General features: G+C 42.4%; 1 protein-coding gene across 5 annotated transcripts in view; it reads left to right on the top strand.

The window, feature by feature from the left end:
* The window catches only part of eif2ak4 (eukaryotic translation initiation factor 2 alpha kinase 4), a 157002-nt gene that overhangs the window by 49341 nt on the left and 86453 nt on the right, over positions 1-21208 (top strand). For 4 of the 5 annotated variants that reach the window (XM_073040370.1, XM_073040371.1, XM_073040369.1 and 1 more), the window contains exons 13-16: positions 342-414; positions 2922-2963; positions 5705-5803; positions 10877-10999. In XM_073040370.1, the coding sequence (XP_072896471.1) occupies positions 342-414; positions 2922-2963; positions 5705-5803; positions 10877-10999 (337 nt within the window). The remainder of the gene's footprint in view (positions 1-341; positions 415-2921; positions 2964-5704; positions 5804-10876; positions 11000-21208) is intronic. The other variant, XM_073040372.1, reaches the window with a different exon arrangement.

Below are 21208 nucleotides of genomic sequence, written 5' to 3'. Positions count from 1 at the left end.
TTGTGGAACACCACTAGTCACTGGCAGTCAACCAGAAAATGATCCTTTTATTCCCATTCACTTCCTCCTGCCGGTCAGCAATGCTTTGATCATGCCAGTAACTTTCCTGTAACTTGGTAAACAGCCTTATGTGTGGCACCTGTCAAAGGCCTTCTGCAAGTCCAAATATACAACATCTACTGCATCCCCTTTATCTATCCTATGTGTAATCTGCTCGAAGAATTTCATCAGGTTCATCAGGCCTCTCTTGGGGTGTGCTTGGGCCTTGATTAGCATCTCATTTTGTCCTCTTGCCTAGTGTGCCTGAAGTTTCATATTAAATGCGCTCTTTGTTTTTACAGACAAGCTGACGTTGATTCAGACAGTGACATTATTTTTGAGAATGGTGATGAAAACAGCAACAACATCTCCATGGTGAGGAACCAAAATTTTATCCGTGAATGTTGTGTTTCTAATCAGCTTTGTTCAGTAGCATGTTTAAGTCAGAAGGTAATGGATAGCAGACACGACTCTACACAGTTATATGTGGATCTGCTGCCCTGGAGTAATGTATTTGCTGGCCTGTGACTGGGTAACAACAACAACAAATCCCATTCCTCAGTGTTCCTGAGCCTGATGGGCATGAGGAAACCAAAATAATACAATCAACTGTTACGTACCCTGTAACAGGTTAAAAGAACCAGCAGAAATGGAACACACCCAGAGTCTGGTTTTGCTATAAACAAAACACTATTTATTAGTATCTACCTAATAATATAAAACCAGATAAATCAAACAGGTTAGCAGAGTTTATGCATACATAACTGTGTAAATATAAAACCCCAAACTTCTTCAAGCTCAGGTGGTAAATGATACAGTCTTACGATGGTATAGGAACAAAGTCAGTTCAGTTTGTGATATTGACTTGAGTAGAATTGAGGAGAGAGAGAGAGAGGTGATTTGTTTTCCAAGTAAGCCGATGCCGTCGATCATCCCATGTTGTCCTCCGAAGTCCTGTTAAAGTCACCGACTGTGACCACACAAAAGGGTACCGTCTTCACACAGTAAAGCTATCAACCCAGGCAAGGGTTAAACACGCCTTCCACTAGTCACCCCTTTTCCACACTGCGAGCAAAACCCACCCTTTCATGGGCACTCAAAGCTCATCCAGTGTCTATTTCTTCTGTGTGTCTGTCTGAAAAGCCAGCTGACCTGGTATATATCCCAAACATGCTGAATGCCAGCTGCCCATTATATAGCTCCACCCTTCCATAAACATTGCAACTCACGAGCTGTTTGATGCTCTCTCTCAATCAGTACACCCACTCTCTCTTTTTAAAGGAACAGTCCATATTGAATAAACCTTAGGATCTCATCTCTCAACTCTGTACAACCTGATTTTTCTGGTGTGATAGATATCTACTGCTAGTCACCCCTCTTTACGCAGTAGGGCTTGGTATCTTCTACGTGAGTACTCCTGGTATTGTTGTTGGTGGTTTTAAAACTAGACATCCTTGGTGACTTCTAATGATTTAATCTCCTCTCTAAAGAAAGAACTAATGAGGCTATATAGCAGATAACATCTTTTGAATATCTGACCTTTTTAATGGATTGTTTGAAATAAATCCAGGGTTTAGCACAAGTCATGTGGGCTGTGCTTGATTGCCAATCTTTACTGAACTAGCTGATCTTAATTGGCCAACCTAGTCAACTAGGCTTCACCAGGCTTTTGTTGGAGATCACTCTCCGTGGGCCTCTGTGTGGATGATGGATCAGCAGCGCACCGTGTAGTAGAGCTGGCCTCCATTCTCTTGGACCTTCTTGCCATTGACCTCACTACATCAAGACCATGTGGTAGCAAGTTTGTGAAGTCCAGGCCTGTGCTGAAGAATCTAGTGGGATCTTGTACACTCTGAACTGGAGGTGAAGCAAGTCATTAAGATACCACCAAAACGTGCAGGCTTGTCTAGGTAAGCCTGTAAACACTTGTGTACAAGCCATTCGAACTTGGACGCAGCGCTCCTGAATATTGCATGCCAATGATATTTTGGTTCCGTGAGGTTGTTTTAGCCAGGGGTGGTAATGAGGATAAGCTCCCACTACCTGTTAAATGGTATATGGCTCAAATGACCTCTGACAACAAAGTCCAACTCCCGGCCTTCACAATGCGACTTAGCTACTAAGCCCAGCGGACAGAAGGGGTAAAAATGGATCACTGATGCCTTAGAACCAGATGCTTTGGGTAGATGGGTCTCCCCAGCCGTGGTTGCCAGCTCATCCAGGAGAAGGAACACTGATTTCAAACCTCCACTGCCTGGCAGCTATACACACCCATGGGGAATGATTTGGGAGTAAACCCTGAGGGAAATGTCTGGAGGTGGAGTCCTACATTGAATTCAATGTTGACCGGCCTCTCCTGTGACGTTGCTGATGCCAAACTGTTGGTCTCTGCTGTTCCTTTGGATTCATCAGATGCATGGAGAGGGGGAGCCTGCTATACGGGCAACAACTTGCTCTCCATATCGTACTGCCCTTGCTTGCATATCATGTAGACAGATGGGACGCAATATCCATGGTCTTGCCTGACCAACGGAGGGCCTCAGGAGTGATATTTGATGCCTAAGATAGGGATAGATGAAGGAAGTGCTAAACGGGCAAAGAGTTTCATTCACTGCAAGGTTTGTCTTTACTACCATAAATGGGCTTGTTTTGTGGCTTTATAGGTCTGCCTATACCAGATGCATTGCCAGTTGTCTTAATTACAGGTAGCCCCAGCCTGTAGGGGGACTGCCACTGGCCAGTTGCTGTCGAGCAAAGTGCTGGAACACAGTGAGCTTGGCTGACACTGTTGCTCGTATAACTAGATTTCTTACATCTGGGATTGCATTTCTGCATTTCGTGCCCACTGGGCACTCTGTTATAATGGTGTCTCTCTTCTTCAGGACTTTGGATCCATTGACTTCTTCTCATTCTCTTCTGAACTGGTATGTGGATATAGGGAGGTGGATGTTGCCTAGTGGTTGTGCAAAATGCTGGGTCTGTAAAGCTGCATTGATGTGTGATCAGTTGCCCACATAATCAGATTCCAGTGGCTTTTGGGATGCAGGACATCCCGTTTGTTTCAGTTAGCAACTCTGCAGCCATATGACAGAAAGTCAGTGCATTGGACCAGTTTAGTTTATTTGAAACAACAATCCAGTTTGGTCTATTTCATTTGCGTTTCCTTTGTAGTCCTACAAATTGCTTCTTTTCAAGTATATATTCTAATTTCCATTTTTAAGATACTGTTGAATCTATCTTTGACCACATTTTTGGCTGTTAATAGCTTGCTTTGCAAGGTGAAGCTCACTTCAGATTTTGATTTTATTTTTGCAGATTGGCATAGATCTGTCATATGGCTCTATCATTGGAAGTGGTTCCTCAGCCTTGATCTGTCAAAACCTCAGTTATTTTTAATGTTTTTGTAAAAAATTTCCTCCAGTGATTCTAAGCTGCAGAGAACAGGACTAATCACAAACGAGAGAGAATCTGCAGATGCTGGAAATCCAAGCAACGCACACAAAATGCTGGAGGAGCTCAGCAGGCCAGCAGCCCGGATGAAGGGTCTCGGCCCAAAACGTCGACTGTACTCTTTTCCATAGTTGCTGCTTGGCCTGCTGAGTTCCTCCAGCATTTTGTGTGTGTTGAGAGAAGAGGACCTGTTGTCCCAATCTCTCTGTATGATACCTTCCTGTGTGGATACCAGTCTGAATCTCATTCGCACTCTTCCAACGCTCTGTTATCCTTTCTAAAGTGTGACACATTACTGTTGCTGGGGCTAATTGGTATTTTATAATTTATTAAAGCTTCTTTTTATAATTAAATGCCACTATAAATCCTGTCTGCACTTTATCTACTTAACGTGTAATGAAGCATTTCACACCCGCTCTCTCTTTAACATTCATTCGTTCACTTTACATTAATAAAATGGTGGAGGAATTCAGCAGGCCAAGCAGCATCAATGGGGGGAAAAAGTACAGTTGAAGTTTTGGGCCGAGACCCTTTGAACATCAGCTGTATTTTTTTCCCATAGATGCTGCCTGGCCTGTTGAGTTTCTCCAGCATTTTGAGTGTGTTCCTTTAGATTTCCAGCATCTGCAGGTTTTTCCTTGTTTGTGATTTGTTCACTTTATATTACTTTGTTTCAAAGCCACTTAATGCTTTGCTGTACTGAATTTGATCTGATTTGCATTTGCTCTTTCCAGTAGTCTTACACTTCCCGTAGGTTAACTTGTATGTCACAGTAGTGTCAGAGACTAGCAACTGGAATTCAGACAGGATAATTTCCTGAATTTGTGTCATTCCTCCAGTCTGTTGAGGATCCCTGCTGCATGTGCACTGGGTTTTCTGAAAACAGCTTACTAATACTGGAAGCAACATGTGGCCTGATGATTGAAAGTATTTGCAAGAAATGAAGGGGAGTGGAAAGCACAGTGCAGGGGGATTGGGTATGTGAAGGGGCATGATACAAGAAAAAGAAATTGCAAGAGATCACAGTGGAGCAATCTGGGTTGGGAGAGAATCAAGTTTAAGTAAGGAACAGTACAACTGAAGGTATGAGGGTTCTGGTCAGCAGAGCACAGCGTTAGCCAGTGGCTGGACAAGGAGCACACTGCAGACCTGGCATGTACTTGCTATTGACTCCAAGGAAGGACAGAAATTACCCGGCAGATGTAGAAAGTTGCCAGAACCTCCCATGATTTAATCCATAGCATTGATGCTTCCCAGATTGTTCAGTGTTTATTTTCTCCAGGCGGCAGGTGTATTAGATTTCTGGAATGGGCAGCTAATCATGTGATGAAAAGTAGGATGGGGATGCTTATGTGGAAGAGTAAGGAGATCTTGCTCTCGAGAGTTCTTGGATGTGTGGAGTGGCTTTCTGTAGGAGAATCTAGAACAGCGGCTCCCAACCTGGTTAACGATATTGGTCAGGACATGGAAAGGTTGGAAGCCCCTGATCTAGAACTAAAGTGTCTGCATAAAGTAGAGATGAAAGAAAGTTTATTTTCAGTGCATTATGCATATTTGGAGCTCTCTTTCTCAAAGCAGGATCTTTAAATGTTTTTAAGGTAGAGGTAAATGGAATTAATTAACAAGGGGTGAAGAGCTCCAGGAGGAAGATACGAATGTGGAGTCAAGGTTACACTTGGGTCATGATCTGATTGAATGGTGGAGCGGGCTTGAAGCGCTGAGTGTGTACTCCTGTTGGTTTTTGTGTGCATTCTGTTCTGCCGTTTCCTACTGGATGCAATAATCCCACAACAATAAGTATGTTATCTCAGCTGCTTAACTGATCAAGTAAACATCCACAAAGTTTACCAGTAAGCCACCCGGAAACCAGGGAAGGCTGGCCTGCATCTGAGCAGCAGAGGCTTGGAGGACCCACATATAGTAGGAACAAGCAGTTACCAAGCTGACAGTCCAAATCTGAGAATTTATGGTAAAGAACAAATCCAAAGTAACCCACAGCGTGGTATTACTATTTACTAACTCAAACATAGTATTTCTTTGTTGAGATATGAATGGTGACTTGACTAAGAAATTACTTCAAAATGTTTGTCTATCAGCGAGTATATGCTTTTTCTTCTTGTCCTAACAACAGCGTGAGTGTGTTCTGTTTTGCTAACGAATTGGACTATGTGGCTTCTAATGCGATGATATATTGTGATGATTCATTACCCTGCAGAGCAGAGAAACTACAAGCAGGAAGGATCCAGGCAGTGAGAGAGTGGAGAAAGCAGAGACTGTGCTGGTGCCACAGACCGTGCATTATTTATATATTCAGGTAACTGATTTGATTCTGTCCAGAATTCATTTCATTTTTCAATCTTTTTATTGATTTTCAAATAAAGAATATACAAATCAGAAGAGCAGTTTAACAAACATAATATAAAAGATATATAAACAGCAATAGTAAAAACAGGAAGTATATAATGTCAAAATCAAATAGGTAAAATATTATGCTGTTACATATACAATGATTTAAAAAAACTACAACTCCTCATAGCAATCATAAAAAAAGATTGGAAATTATATTGATAAAAGAAAATGAAACCACACTAACTAACCTAGAACAAAAAAAAAGAGAAAGGAAAAAAAAGAAGAAAAAGAAAGATTGGGCAGTCCAATTGAGGATAAAAAAAATTTTAAAAAGAGAGAAAAAACATCCTTCCAGTCATCTCCAAACCTTCATGGGTAAGGATTTTCCCCAAAGTGAATAAAGAAAAATAAATAAATAAAAATAAATTAAATCATGTGAAAATATTGAATAAAGGGTCGCCAGACTTGCTCAAAATTAAAGGATGTATCAAATGTCCGGCTTCTAATTTCCTCCAAGCTTAGACATGACATAATGGAGGAGAGCCAATAGAAAACAAATTCTGTCCAGAATTTGCATTCTTCATTCAGGCACCCCACTTTGTGTACTATTTGAATATGCCAATGCATTGTACTCCAGTACACAAAATTTTTAAAAAAGTGCAGATGTCAGAAATTTGAAATAAACACTGATTGTTACTATTTATTTCTTAATTCAGATTTGCTGACAACAGAAAATACTGGAAATGATCAGTGGGTCAGGCAGCACCTGTGGAAGGAGAAATAGTTTTGTGTACTTCATAATGAAGTTGTGCTCAGTTTGTGTATTCAATGTGGTGCTGTTGTTTAAAAACGGAAGATGGGATAAGGGAGCAGTTACAGGCCAGTAGGCTTAGTGGTGATAGTGGACATATTATTGGAATGAATTCTGAGGAATGATGTAAACCTTCATTAAGAAATTTATATTAATGGGGCTGTCATTTTGGATTTAAGAAAACAGAGACACAAGAGACTGCAGATGCTGTGATCTGGAGCAAAAATAGATCTGTTGGAGATGCTGAGTGGGTCAGGCAGCATCTGAGGAGACAGAGGAATGGGTAACGTTTTGGGTTGACACCCTGCTTCAGGACCCACTTAAGGAAAGGTTGCTTCTGACAAACTTGTTTGAATTTTTTTTGAGGAAGTAATAAGAAGCTGGCTGTGTGTTTATTACCCTCCATGTGGGCTTTAGTAAAGGGTTTTGGCAAGGCTGTTTAAAAAAAAATCCTTGTGGGATCAAGAGAGAGAGGCAAATTGGATCCAAAATTGGCTCATTGGCAGGAAACAGGCATGAGTTTCCACATGTGTCATACTTGGCCTTTCACCTTTTGTAAAATGTGTTCATATTTGAGGCAGGAAGTTTGATCAGTAAGATTGCTGACAACAGAAAATTTCAAAAATTGGCAACACAGTTAAAGTTGTATCCAGCTTGGTACGGGAACTTCTCTGCCCAAGTGCTCAAAGGAATTGCAGGAGGTTTTGAACACTACTAAGTTTATCACAAAACCAATTTCCCTCGACTGACTTGCTGCCTTGGGAAAGCGGCCAGTATGATCAAAGATGCCTATCCCACTAACATGCTGTTGTGCTGAACTAATTAAACTAGTAATTAAAAAAAACCTAATTTATCTAATTCTTGTGTCTATCCAAGAGCTTCTTAAATACTTTGGCCATAGATACCAGATACTCTGTATGATATGGGTGACATCCTGATCTCTGAATCTACCTCGTCATAGCTTTTGCACCTCATTTGTCTAACTACACTGCACTTTCTTTGTAACTGTAATACAAAATTCTGCATTTTGTTATCCTTGATTTTAATTTTGTACTACCTAGCTGTATGGAATACTCTGTCAAGAAAGGTGGCCTACAAACAAAGACTTTTCATTGACCATAACAACCCAATTACCAATTAGTGAGGAGGAAAACCGTAGACTGCAGGATATGGATGGTCTGACCAGTTGGGTGGAAAAGTGGGTTTTTCTGGAGATGTGTGAGGAGGTGTGCAGTGAGGCAAGGGAATGTACAATAAATGGGAGAATATTTAGAGAGGGACCTTGGATTGTATATCCAATTATAGGCAAGTCAGTTGGACTTCAGTGGTTGGCAAGATGTTAGAGTCGATTGCTAAGGATGTAGTTTCAGGTTACTTGGAGGTAAATGATAAAATAGGCCAAAGTCAGCATGGTTTCCTTAAGGGAAAATCTTGCCTGACAAAACTCTTGGAATTCTTTGAAGAAATACCAAGCAGGATAGACGGTTGATGTTGTGTACTTGGATTTTCAGAAGGCCTTTGACAAGATGCCATACATGAGACTGCTTAACAAGAGCCCAGTGTATTACAGGGAATATACTAGCATGTATAGAGAATTGGCTGATTGGCAGGAGGCAAAGAGTGAGAATAAAGGGAAGGAACCTTTTATGATTGGCTTTTAATTGACTAGTGGTGTCCCACAGGGGTCTCTGTTCGAACTGTTTCTTTTTACATTATATGTCAATGATTTGGATGACAAAATCAATGGCTTTGTGGCCAAGTTTGCAGATGATATAAAGGTAGGTAGTGTTGATGAAGCAGAGAGGCTGCGGAAGGACTGAGACAGATTAGGAGAATGGCCAAAGAAGTGGCAGATGGAATACAGTGTTGGGAAATGTATGGTCATGCATTTTGGTAGAAGAAATAAAAGCTCAGACTATTTTTGGAGAGAAAATTCAAAAATAGGAGGAGCAAAAGGTCTTGGGAGACCTCATGCAGGATTCCCTAAAGATTAATTTGCAAGTTGAATCTGTGGTGAAGAAGGTAAATACAATGTTAGAATTCATTTCAAGAGGATTAGGATATAAAATTTAGGATGTAATGTTGAGGCTTTGTAAGTCACTGGTGGGGGCCTCATGTGAAGTATTGTGAGCAGTTTGGGCCCCTTATCTAACAAAAGATGTACTGACATTGGAGAGGGTTCACTAAATGATTCTTGGATTGAAAGCCTTATCGTATGAGGAGCATTTGATGGCTCTGGGCCTGGAATTCAGAGGAATGGGGGGAGGGTGGATCTCATTGAAACCTATTGAATGTTGAAAGGCCTCGATTGATGTTTGGAGAGGATTTGGAGATGATGTTTTCTCTTGTGGGGAAGTCTTAAGACCAGAGGGGACAGCCTTAGAATAAAAAGCATCCATTTAGAACGGAGATGAGAATTTTTTTTTAACTAGAGAATGTTGAATCTGTGGAATTCATTGCCGCAGCCAGCTGTGGGGCCAAATCATTGGGTATATTTAAGGCAGAGGTTACTAGATTCTTGATTAGTCATGGTGCCAAAGACTTCTGCACTGTACTGCTGCTACAAAAAAAACAGCAAATTTCATGATAAATGATAAAGCTGACTCTGATACGGTTCTCTATCGTGGACTAAGAGTGGGAAGGAGGCAAGGAGAAGGGAATCATGGTTGGGAAAGGGAGAGGTGAGGGAGCAGGAAGCAACAGAGAGACATTCTGTAATGATCAATAAACCAATTGTTTTGAATCAAATGACCTTGTCTGGTGTCGCAGGACTAGGCGTGTCTGCACCCGCACCACCCTTGCCATTCCCAATATCATTTGCTCCTGCCAGGTTTACAAGCTTGCTGTCTGCTCCATGTACAAATACAGTACGGTGCAAAGGTTTTCGACACTCTAGGTGTGCCTGAGATGTTTGCACAGTACTCTACCTGGGTAATTTCCTGTATCAGCTAAGACAGGGAGGTTGGCCCACAACATGCATACTGCATCTAGTCCGTTCAGCAACTACAGGATTGTACTGGAAAAGTCAGAAGAGTTTTCTGAGCCAGGACTGGAAAACGGTAGCTCTGAGGAGTAAAAACAAAAAACGTTCTCAAAGTACTTGACAGACATGTGTAGAGAGAGCAACAGAGTTAAGGCTTCAGGCTGACAATCCTCCCTCAGAAGGGATCTGCCTGGTGTTGCATTGGATAGGCAGCTTTGTTTCCTTTTGAATGCAAGGAGATTGAGGGGACTGAACTGTGATGATGATGAGGAGCTTTGAAAGAGTCAAAATGTCAGGCAAGATTTTCCCTTGAGGAAGCCATGCTGATTACAGCCTATTTTATCATGAGCCTCCCTGAGACCTCATCCTTAATCGTTGACTTCAACCTCCTCCCAACCACTGAGGTCAGACTCACTGGCCTGTAGTTTCCTTTCTTCTGCCTCTCTCTCTTCTTGCGGAGTGGAGGCATTTGCAATTTTCCAGTCTTCTGGAACCATTCTAGAATCAATTGATTCTGACAGATCATTATTAATGCCTCCACAATCTCTTCAGCTGCCTCAGATGGGTGTACATCATCTGGTCCAGGTGCCTTATCTATTCACACCTTTCAGTTCCCCAAAAACCTTCTCTCTAGTAACGTTAACTTCACCCACCTCATGACCCTGACACCTGGAAATTCCACCATACTGTCAGTGTTTTCCACAGTGAAGATTGATGCAAAATACTTAGTCAGTCCGTCTGCCATTTCCTTGTTCTTCTCTCTCTCCCCCCCCCCCATTACTACCGTTTTCAGTTGTCCAGTATCTACTGTCACTTCTCTTGTACACGTTTATGTATCTAAAGAAACTTCTGGTATCCTCTTTAATATTATTAGTTAGCTTACTTTTGTATTCCATCTTGACCTCCTTAATGACTATTTTTAGTTTCCTTCTATTGCTTTTTAAAAGCTTCCCAATCCTCCAACTTCTCACTAATTTTTGTTCTATTATGTGCCCTGTCTTTGGCTTTTATGTTGGCTTTGACCACAGCAGTTTGTCCACATCTCCCATAAAGGAGGAGGAAACACCAGGTTTTTGTAAACACAGTGCACAGTGTGAAGTAAAGATCATGTACCAATTTAGCTTTAAAGATGAGTAATTCTGCTGATCTGCTCTACACCCAGTGAGGTGCAGTTGTGCATATATTTCAGGTAAAGAAATAATCTCCTGGAATACCCAGTGACTGAATCTTGCAATGTGTTTCAGATGGAGTACTGCGAGAAAAGCACTCTACGAGACACAATCGACCGTGGACTGTATGGAGACACCAGCCGCCTTTGGAGGCTCTTCCGGGAAATCCTTGATGGATTAGCCTACATCCATGAACAGGTTAGCTTGTCAGAAGGCCATCTGTCATACTTACTCTCAGAGTCAGGTTTAATATCACAGGCATATGTTGTGAAATTTGTTAAATTTACGGCAGCAGTACAATGCAATACATGATAAGTAAATAAAGAAAAAAACTGAATTACGGTAAGTATATATGTCTATTAAATAGTTAAAATAAGTAGTGCAAAAACAAACAAGTAGTGAGGTAGTGTTCATGGGTTCATTGTCCATTTAGAAATTGGATGGCAGAGCGGAAGAAGCTGTTCCCGAATGTTTTTTAAAGAAAAAACCATGGTAGTATGAAACCTTGAAGAGTTTGAGGGTAGAAATTAGATGAAATGATGATTTAAGTCAGTCAGCTATAAAATATAGGACCACAGAAATAAGGACTGAGAGGTTGGTTAGGTAGAGCGTAGACACTGAAACAGGCCAGTTAGCCCAAGTGAGCTCTTATTGCTATTTATATTTCTCTGGAGATTTCTCCCACATTCTACTTTGTTCTCTATCAGCATTTCTTTCTGTGAATTCCCTGTAAATAAACACATTTATTTCCACATCCCTTCTATGAAACGCTTTATGGATCTGTAACACCGGCCCTTCACTCAGATCTTAAACGCGAGATTCTGAAGATGCTGGAAATCCACATAAAACGCTGGAGGAGCTCGACAGGTCAGGCAGCATCGATAGAAATGAATAAGCAGTCCTGGCCAAGGCCCTTCACCCACATCGAGTTTTTACTAGGATTAGGAGCCACAATCTCTCAATATATTCTCAATTCTGCTGCGATCCATCTTAATCCATTTTGTAACTAAAAGTAAAGTTGCAATTTTTTTATGGTCAGTTTGTATTGCTTCTTTGGCTCTATAGTAATTTGTGTATCTGTACCCAAAGTTGCCTTTGTGCCTCTTCCACCTCTCAAAGCAGGACATGCTGCTTTTATCAACGTAAACCTGCCCACAGTTGTCTGTATTGAAATTCATTTTGTCAATTGGGCACCCATTCTGCAGGCTTCTAAATAGCTTCCAGAATTTTATCACATTCTTCTTTTCTTGGATATACTTTTGTTCTGAACACAACTTTAGAAATTGTACCACTGGTTTCAGAACCCAAATTTTCTACTAAAGTTTTGAATGCACATAGTGCCGGAAATATTCCTCAGCTTGCCGATTGGCGTAGTCACACTGAACACCAACACTGTATCTGGAGTTGGTTTTGTTGTCCACTTTCCTGCTTTAACCTTGTTCCTGTTGTGACTGAGGGCACGAGTTTGTAACATTCTTCACTGAGGTTGCAACTGACTTCCGGAAGATTCCTGTGTCCTTCGCTGTGGTGCAAAAAGGTACAGGGGAGATGTGAGAAGAAGCATTTTCATGCCAGGAGAGGTTATAGTCTGCAACACCCTGCCTGCAGAACGGTGGAAACAGATTCTATCAGGGGTTTTAAACAGGATTGGTGGGCACTTGATGGAACATAGTCTCTGCAGGGCCACGGGGTAAAAGTAAAGGAATGGGATTGATTAAATTGCTCCACAATGGGCTAGAATGGACACAATGGATTGAATAGCATATCTCTGATGTCATAGAGTACAGCATTCAAAAAGACCTTTAGGTCCACTTAGAATTAGGCCATTTGGCCCATCGAGTAGAAACATAGAAAACTTACAGCACAATACATGCCCTTCAGCCCACATGCTATGCCAAACATGTCCTTACCTTAGAAATTACCTAAGGTTACCCATAGCCCTCTATTTTTCTAAGCTCCATGTACTTGTCCGGGAGTCTCTTAAAAGACCCTATCGTATCCACCTCCACCACTGTCACTGGCAGCCCATTCCACGCACTCGCCACTCTCTGCGTTTTTAAAAAAAAACAACAACTTACCCCTGATATCTCCTCTGTACCTACTTCTAAGCACCTTAACACTGTGCCCTCTCGTGTTAGCCATTTCAGCCCTGGGGAAAAGCCTCTGACTATCCACACGATCAATGCCTCTCATCATCTTATACACCTCTGTCAGGTCACCTCTCATCCTCCATCGCTCCAAGAAGAAAAGGCCAAGTTCACTCAACCTATTCTCATAAGGCATGCTCCCCAATCCAGGCAACATCCTTGTAGATCTCCTCTGCACCCTTTCTATAGTTTCCACATCCTTCCTGTAGTAAGGCGACCAGAATTCAGCACAATACTCTAAGTGGGGTCTGACCAGGGTCCTATGTAGCTGCAACGTTACCTTTTGGCTCTTAAACTCAGTCCCATGATTGATGAAGGCCAATGCACCATATGCTTTCTTAACCACAGAGTCGACCTACGCAGCAGCTTTGAGTGTCCTATGAACTTGGACCCCAAGATCCCTCTGATCCTCCACACTGCCAAGAGTCTTGCCATTAATGTTATATTCTGCCATCATATTTGACCTACCAAAATGAACCACCTCACACTTATCTGGATTGAACTCCATCTGCCACTTCTCAGCCCAATTTTGCATCCTATCGATGTCCCGCTGTAACCTCTGACAGCCCTCTACACTGTCCACAGCACCCCCAACTTCTGTCATCAGCAAATTTACTAACCCATTCTTCAACTTCCTCATCCAGGTCATTTATAAAAATCATGAACAGAAGGGGTCCCATAACAGATCCCTGAGGCACATCACTAGTCACCGGCCTCCGTGCAGAATATGACCCGTCTACAGCCACTCTGCCTTCTGTGGGCAAGCCACTTCTGGATCCACAAAGCAGTGTCCCCTTGGATCCCATTTCTCCTTACTCTTTCGATAAGCCTTGCATGGGGTATCTTATCAAATGCCTTGCTGAAATCCATATACACTACATCTACTCTCTACCTTCATCAATGTGTTTAGTCATATCCTCAAAAAATTCAATCATGCTGACTATTCCTAATCATATTATACCTCTCCAAATGTTCATAATTCCTGCCTCTCAGGATCTTCTCCATCAACTTACCAACTACTGAAGTAAGACTCACTGATCTATAATTTCCTGGGCTATCTCTACACCCTTTCTTGTGTTACGAACCCCATAACTGGGTGTCTTACCAGCAAAGATAGGAGTAGCCGTTGAAGTCTGATGATACTATTTTTAACAGTATTTATTAGTAAAAATACACAAAAATAATATCAATGCAAATATACAGATAATATACGTCGTCAATATTAAACCTAAAAGTGCGGGTATAATAATAATCATTAAGAAATAAGCTCTATCGTTGTCTAGGGGATAATGAATTGTCCGATGGAAATCTAAAGTTCAGTTCCGTTCATACAGACTGCAGTCGTTGTTGATCGCTGTGTTGCAATTGTTGGAGAGAGAGAGAGAGAGAAAAACTTGCCGACTTGTTACGATCTTGATCCGTATCCGTCCTTTAGCTAGACTGTTCCGTGGAGGACACGTCACCCAGGCAAGGGTGGACACACACACAAGCCCCCACCGTTCTCATAGCATCTCTCCTGGTGTGTCTGTGGGGTGTTCCCCAGACCCTACTTTTATCCCCACTCACGGGGTCTCAGGTGTCAATCAGGTTGGGATAATGCAATCCCTCAACCAGCCCACTCTGGCTGCCCCCTGAGGGGTTTCAATGAATAGTACAGTACTCAATACACAATTCCTCCTTCAAGAGACAATAGCAGTAATCTTTCTCTTTGTCAATAGGAGACATTCCACCTTGTGTATTCTGCGTTGTCAATAACAACTGCCTTTTCTGTTATCCTGCGTCTCTCTCTCATTACTGACATGCTGTGTATCTCTCTCATTTCCTGGGTATCAGACCCAAAATAATAGCGATCTTGCAATTCTCAAAAAGGTGGGGGATTGGCGGGCATTACGAGGCGGGCATTGGTGATTCTGTACCCTTCTGCCCATCAGGTTTGCTCCTCATTCGTAACACTTGAATAAGGGAACAACATCTGCAACCCTCCAATCCTCCAATCCTCTCCCATCCCCATTGATGATGCAAAGATCATCACCAGAGGCTCAGCAATCTCCACCCTTACCTCCCATGGTAGCTTGGGGTACATCTTGTCTGGTCCCAGTGACTTATCCAACTTGATGCTTTTCAAATGCTCCAGCACATCCTCTTTCTTAATATCTACATGCTCAAGCTTTTCAGTCTGCTGTAAATCATCCCCACAATCACCAAGATCCTTTTCAGTAGTGAATACTGAAGCAAAAATATTCATTAAGTACCTCTGCCATCTCCTCTGGTTCCATACACACTTTTCCACTGTTACACTCGATTGGTCCTATTCTTTGATGTCTTATCCTCTTGCTCTTCACATACTTGTAGAATGCCTTGGGGTTTTCCTTAATTCTGCTCGCCAAGGCCTTCTCATGGCCCCTTCTGGCTCTCCTAATTTCAAATGATTAAGCTCCTTCCTGCTAGCCTTATAATTTTCTAGATCTCTATCACTACCTAGTTTTTTTGAACCTTTTCTAAGCTTTTCTTATTGACTAGATTTTCAACAGCTTTTGTATACCTTGGCTCTTGTGCCCTACCATCCTTTCCCTGTCTCATTGGAACGTATCTATGCAGAACACCACACAAATATCCCCTGAACATTTGCCACATTTCTGCCAAACATTTCCCTGAGACTATCTGTTCCCAATTTATGCTTCCAAGTTCCTGCCTGATAGCTTCATCTTTCCTCTTACTCCAATTAAACGTTTTCCTAACTTGTCTGTTCCTATCCCTCTCTAATGCTATGGTAAAGGAGATAGAATTGTGATCACTATCTCCAAAATGCTGTCCCACTGAGAGACCTGACACCTGACCAGGTTCATTTCCCAATACCAGATCAAGTACAGCCTCTCCTCTTGTAGACTCATCTACATATTGTGTCAAGAAACCTTCCTGAACACACCTAACAAACTCCACGCCATCTAAACCCCTTGCTCTAGGGAGATGCCAATCAATATTGGGGAAATTAAAATATCCCCCTACGACAACCCTGTTATTATTGCATCTTTCCAGAATCTGTCTCCATATCTGCTCTTCGATATCCCTGTTACTATTGGGTGGTCTATAAAAAACACCCAGTAGAGTTACTGACCGCTTCCTGATTCTAACGTCCACCCACAGAGACTCAGTAGACAATCCCTCCATGACTTCCTCTTTTTCTGCAACCATGATACTATCGCTGATCAACAGTGCCACGCCCCCACCTCTTGCCTCCCTCCCTGTCCTTTCTGAAACATTTAAAGCTTTGCACTCTTAAGTAACCATTCCTGCCCCTGAGCCATCCAAGTCTCTGTAATGGCCACAGCATCATAGCTCCAAGTATTGATCCATGCTTTGAGCTCATTCACTTTGTTCATGATACTCCTTGCATTAGAGTCATCTCAAACCATCAGTCTGAATGTATCCCTTCTCTATCACCTGCCTGTCCTCCCTCTCACACTGTCTCCAAGCTTTCTGTATTTGTGAGCCAACCACCGTTTCCTCCATCTCTTCAGTTCACTTCCCACCCCCAGCAATTCTAGTTTAAACACTCCCCAGTAGCTTTTGCAAACCTCCCCACCAGGATATTGGTCCCCCTCAGATTCATGTGCAACCTGTCCTTTTTGTACAGGTCACACCTGCCCCAAAAGAGGTCCTAATGATCCAGAAATCTGAATCCCTGCCCCCTGTTCCAATCCCTCAGCCACTCATTAATCCTCCACCTCACTCTATTCCTATACTCCCTGTCGTCTGTTTTCAGAACCTCCTCCCTTTTCCTACCCGTGTTGTTGGTACCAATATGTACCACGACCTCTGGCTGCTCACCTTCCCACTTCAGGATGTCATGGATGCGATCAGAAACATCCCAGACCCTGGCACCTGGGAGGCAAACTACCATCCACGTTTCTTTCCTGCGTCCACAGAATTGCCTGTCTGACCCCCTAACTTTAGAGTCCCCTATCACTGCTGCCATCCTCTTCCACAGTGCTGGACTCTGTGCCAGAGGGTCGGCCACTGTTGCTTCCCCCAGGTAGGCCGTCTCCCCCCCCCCCAGTAGTACTCAAACAGGACAGCCACAGGGGGACTCTGTAGTATCTGACTCCCTCTTGACTGTTACCCACTATCTGTCTCCCGAAGCCCTGGTGTGACTACTTGCCCATAGCTCCTCTTTATCACCTCCTCACTTTCCCTGACCAGACGAAGGTCATCGAGCTGCATCTCCAGTTCCCTAGCCCAGTCCCGAAGGAGCTGCAGCTCAACACACTTGGTGCATCCGATTGGCTGGGACTCTGCCAGACATCCCACATCTGACACCCAGTACAGAACACTGGCCTCGCAGACATACATCCTAAGTAACTTGCCTCGCCCCGATCCGTTATCGCCGAAGCCCCATTGAGCCAAAGCTCTCCTACTCTGACTCCCTCTACTCTGTCACCCGCTCTATAAAGCTGTTTTCGTTTAATACTCTTATTGCCAGTCTGCTTCACCATTCAATCAAGGCTGATCCTTTTTCCCTTCCTCAGCCCCACTCCCCAATCTTCTCCCTGTAACATTTGATGCCATGTCCAATCAAGAACCTATCAAGCTCTGCCTTAAATACACCCAACAATCTGGCCTCCACAGCTGTCTGTGGTAACAAATTCCACAAATTCACCACCAGCTAGCTGAAGAAATTTCTCCACATTTCTGTTTTAAATGGTTACCGCTCTATCTGGAGACTGTGCCTTCTTGTCCTAGACTCTCCCACCATGGGAAACATCCTTTCCACATCTACTCTGCTAGGTTTTTCAACATTCAAAAGGTTTCAGTTAGATCCCTCTCATCCTTCTAAATTCCCAAAGCTATCAAACATTTCTCATATGATAAACCTTTCATTCCCGGAATCATCCTTGTGACCCTCCTCTGGACCCTTTCCAATGCCAGCACATCTTTTCTTAGATGAGGAGCCCAAACAGTTCACAATACTCCAGGTGAGGCCTCACCTTGTATTATAAAGCCTCGGCATCACATCTTGTATTCTAGACCTCTTGAAATGAATGTTAACGTGGCATTTGCCTCCCTCACCACCGACTCTACCTGCAAGTTAACCTTTAGGCTGTTCTGCACAAGGACTTGCAAGTCCGCTTTGCATCTCAGATTTTTGGATTTTCTCCCCATTTAGAAAATAGTCTGCACATTTATTTCTTCTGCCAAAGTGCATGACCATGCATTTTCAACATTGTATTTCATTTGCCACTCTCTTGCCCATTCCTCTAATCTAAGTCCTTCTGCAGCCTACCTGTTTCCTCAACACTAGCTGCCCCTCCACCCATCTTCATATCATGTGCAAACTTGACAGCAAAGCCATTTATTCTATCATCTAAATCATTGATATGCAGCATAAAAAGAAGTGGTCCCAGCACCGACCCCTTCGGAACACCACTAGTCACTGGCAGCCAACCAGAAAAGGAACCTTTATTCCCACTCACTGCCTCCTACCAATCAGCCAATGTTCTAACCATGTTAGCAATTTTCCAGTAATGCCATGGACTCGTAACTTGGTAAGCAGCCTCAGGTGTGCAACCTTGTCAAAGGCCTTCTGAAAGTCCAAATATACACAATCCACTGCATCCCCTTTATCTCTCCTACTTGTAATCTCCTCAAAGAACTCCCAACAGGTTTGTCAGGCAAGATTTTCCCTTAAGGAAATCCATGCTGACTTTGTCCTATCTTGTCCTGTGTCACCAAGTACTCCTTAGCCTCATCCTTAACAATTGACTCCCAACATCTTCCCAACCACTGAGGCCAGGCTAACTGGTCTATAATTTCCTTTCTGCTGCCTTCCTCCTTTCTTAAAGAGTGGAGTGACATTTGCAAATTTCCAGTCCTTTGGCACTATGCCAGAGTCCAATGATTTTTGAAAGATCATTACTAATGCCTCCACAATCTCTACCACAACCTCTTTCAGAACCCTGTGGTGCAGTTCATCTGGTCCAGGTGACTTATGTACCTTTGGGTCTTACAGCTTTTTCAGCACCTTCTCCCTTATAATAGTTACTGCACTCACTTCTCTTTCCTTGCACTCTTCAACATCTAGCACAAAGATAATGTCTTCCTCAGTAAAGACTGATGCAACCTATTTAGTTGATCTGCCATCTCCTTGTCCCTCATTATTATTTCTCTGGCCTCATTTTCTAGCAGTCCTATATCCACTCTCATCTTTCTTTTACTTTTTACAAAGCTTTTACTATCCACTTTGCTGTTGTTTGCTAGCTTGCTTTCATATTTCATCTTTTCCCTCATAACGACTCTTTTAGCTGCTCTCTGTAGGTTTTTAAAGCTTCCCAATTCTCTCTCTTCCCACTAATTTTTGCTTTGTTGTATGTCCTTCCTTTTGCTTTTACAATAGCTTTGACTTCCCTTGTCAGCCATGGTTGTACTATTTTGCCATTTGAGTATTTCTTTGTTTTTGAAACACACCTGTCTTGCACCTTCCTCATTTTTCCCAGAAACTCTCACCATTTCTGCTCTGCCGTCATCCCTGCCAGCATCTCTTCCTAATTTACTTCGGCCAGCTCCTCTCTCATACCAGCACCTAAATGTTGAAGACCCTACCTAAAGATTCAGAAGCTTACTTGGTTATGGCTCAGGCTGGACAGTTTGTTATTGCTAGTTTCTGATTTTTTTTCCCTCAGAACAGTTTTCGACAGATATGTGAAGAGGTGTGTAGTAAGGCTCCTTTACGGCAGGGAATAGAGTGAGTTGGACCATGTGCAGTCTAATTTTTCATTATGGTTGTCAAAGCCATGATGGGCTAGAATGGTATTGTGTGCTGTGTTGTTCTTTGTTTTATATAAGATGCAAGGAATGAAGGGGTATGGATATGTGTAGGAAGATGGGATTAGTTTCTTTTTGAATGATGGTCAACACGTACATTGTGGGCCAAAGCTTCCTGTTCTTGCATTGTACTGTTCTCTGTTCAAAGATAAACGGAACTGTTTCCTTTTGTGGACCATAAATTTCTATGACTCAGTACTACTGAGGCAAGCAATTTGATAAACCAGAAGCATCTCAATGCAAGTAATTTGTAGAAAGAATTATTATTTCCAATACTTTAATAATTTCCAGTAAGCTTTCTCATCAAGGCTGATTGTAGTGTTTACGTAACTGTGTCGAGATTTATCCTAGCCTCGAGACTGCTGTATAATCTAACATGGAATTCCCAATGTAATACTTACAGCAAATTAGTTTGGTCACATGTTGTACGGTAAATGCAAAAGTCTCAGGCAAATGTTTTAAAGTGAAGATGCTTCCAAAAATAATGAAATGAAAAGTTACTAAATATCAAAAAAAATACTGTAAAGAGCGGTAAACAGTAAAGACTAAATCAAATCAATATTGGGTGTGACGCCTTTAAAACTATATCAATTCTCTTCGGTACACTGTCATGCAGTTCTAAAAGAAAATCAGCTGGCAGGTTATTCTGAGCATCTTGGAGAACTTGCCACGGTTCTTCTGCAGACTTCGGCTGTCTTGCCTGCGTCGGTCTCTCCAGGTAATCCCAGACAGCCTCGATCATGTTGAAATCAGGGCTTTGTCGAGGCCATACCATCTGAAACTATATCATACATCTAGGGTTCCTAAGATTTTTGCACAGTCCTACTTCAAACAGAATGAAAGTCAAAGAACTGCAGTTGCTTGAAATGGGGGGGGTGGGGGGGAGAAGGAACTACGATCTGTTACATACCCCGTAACTGGGTCACTTACCAGCAAAGATAGAGAGGTCCGTTGCAGTCTGATGGTACTATTTTTAACAGTATTTATTGATAAAAATACACAAAAATAACATCGATGCAAACATACAGATAATATACGTCGTCAGTACTAAATCTAAAAGCGCGGGTATAATAATAATCAATAAGAAATAGCTCTATCGTTGTCTAGGGGATAATGTATTGTCCGATGGAAATATAAAAGTCACTCAAGTTCATTCAAGCTGCAGCTTTTGGTTGGAGAGAGAGACGGATTAAAACTTGCCCATTCCTTTTATGATGTCAATCCTTTGAGAGTCATTGGGGCTGATTTCTCCATTGTTGTTAGCTAAAGCCGTTCTTCTGTGGCAAGGCCCACCAATTCCGAGGCAAATGGAAAAGGACGCACGTGGCTTCCCACCGGCTTTCGCTATTACGCTGTTACAGTATTTCTAGCGTTTCTTCTGGTGCGTCTGAGGGGCTGTTCCCACAGACCCTCTTTTATCCTGACTCACAGGGTCTCAGAT

Source organism: Hemitrygon akajei, chromosome 3 (assembly GCF_048418815.1).
Source record: "Hemitrygon akajei chromosome 3, sHemAka1.3, whole genome shotgun sequence".
Lineage (NCBI taxonomy): Eukaryota > Metazoa > Chordata > Chondrichthyes > Myliobatiformes > Dasyatidae > Hemitrygon > Hemitrygon akajei.
The sequence above is the reverse complement of the archived record's forward strand: the minus strand, read 5'-3'. Positions and strand labels throughout refer to the sequence as shown.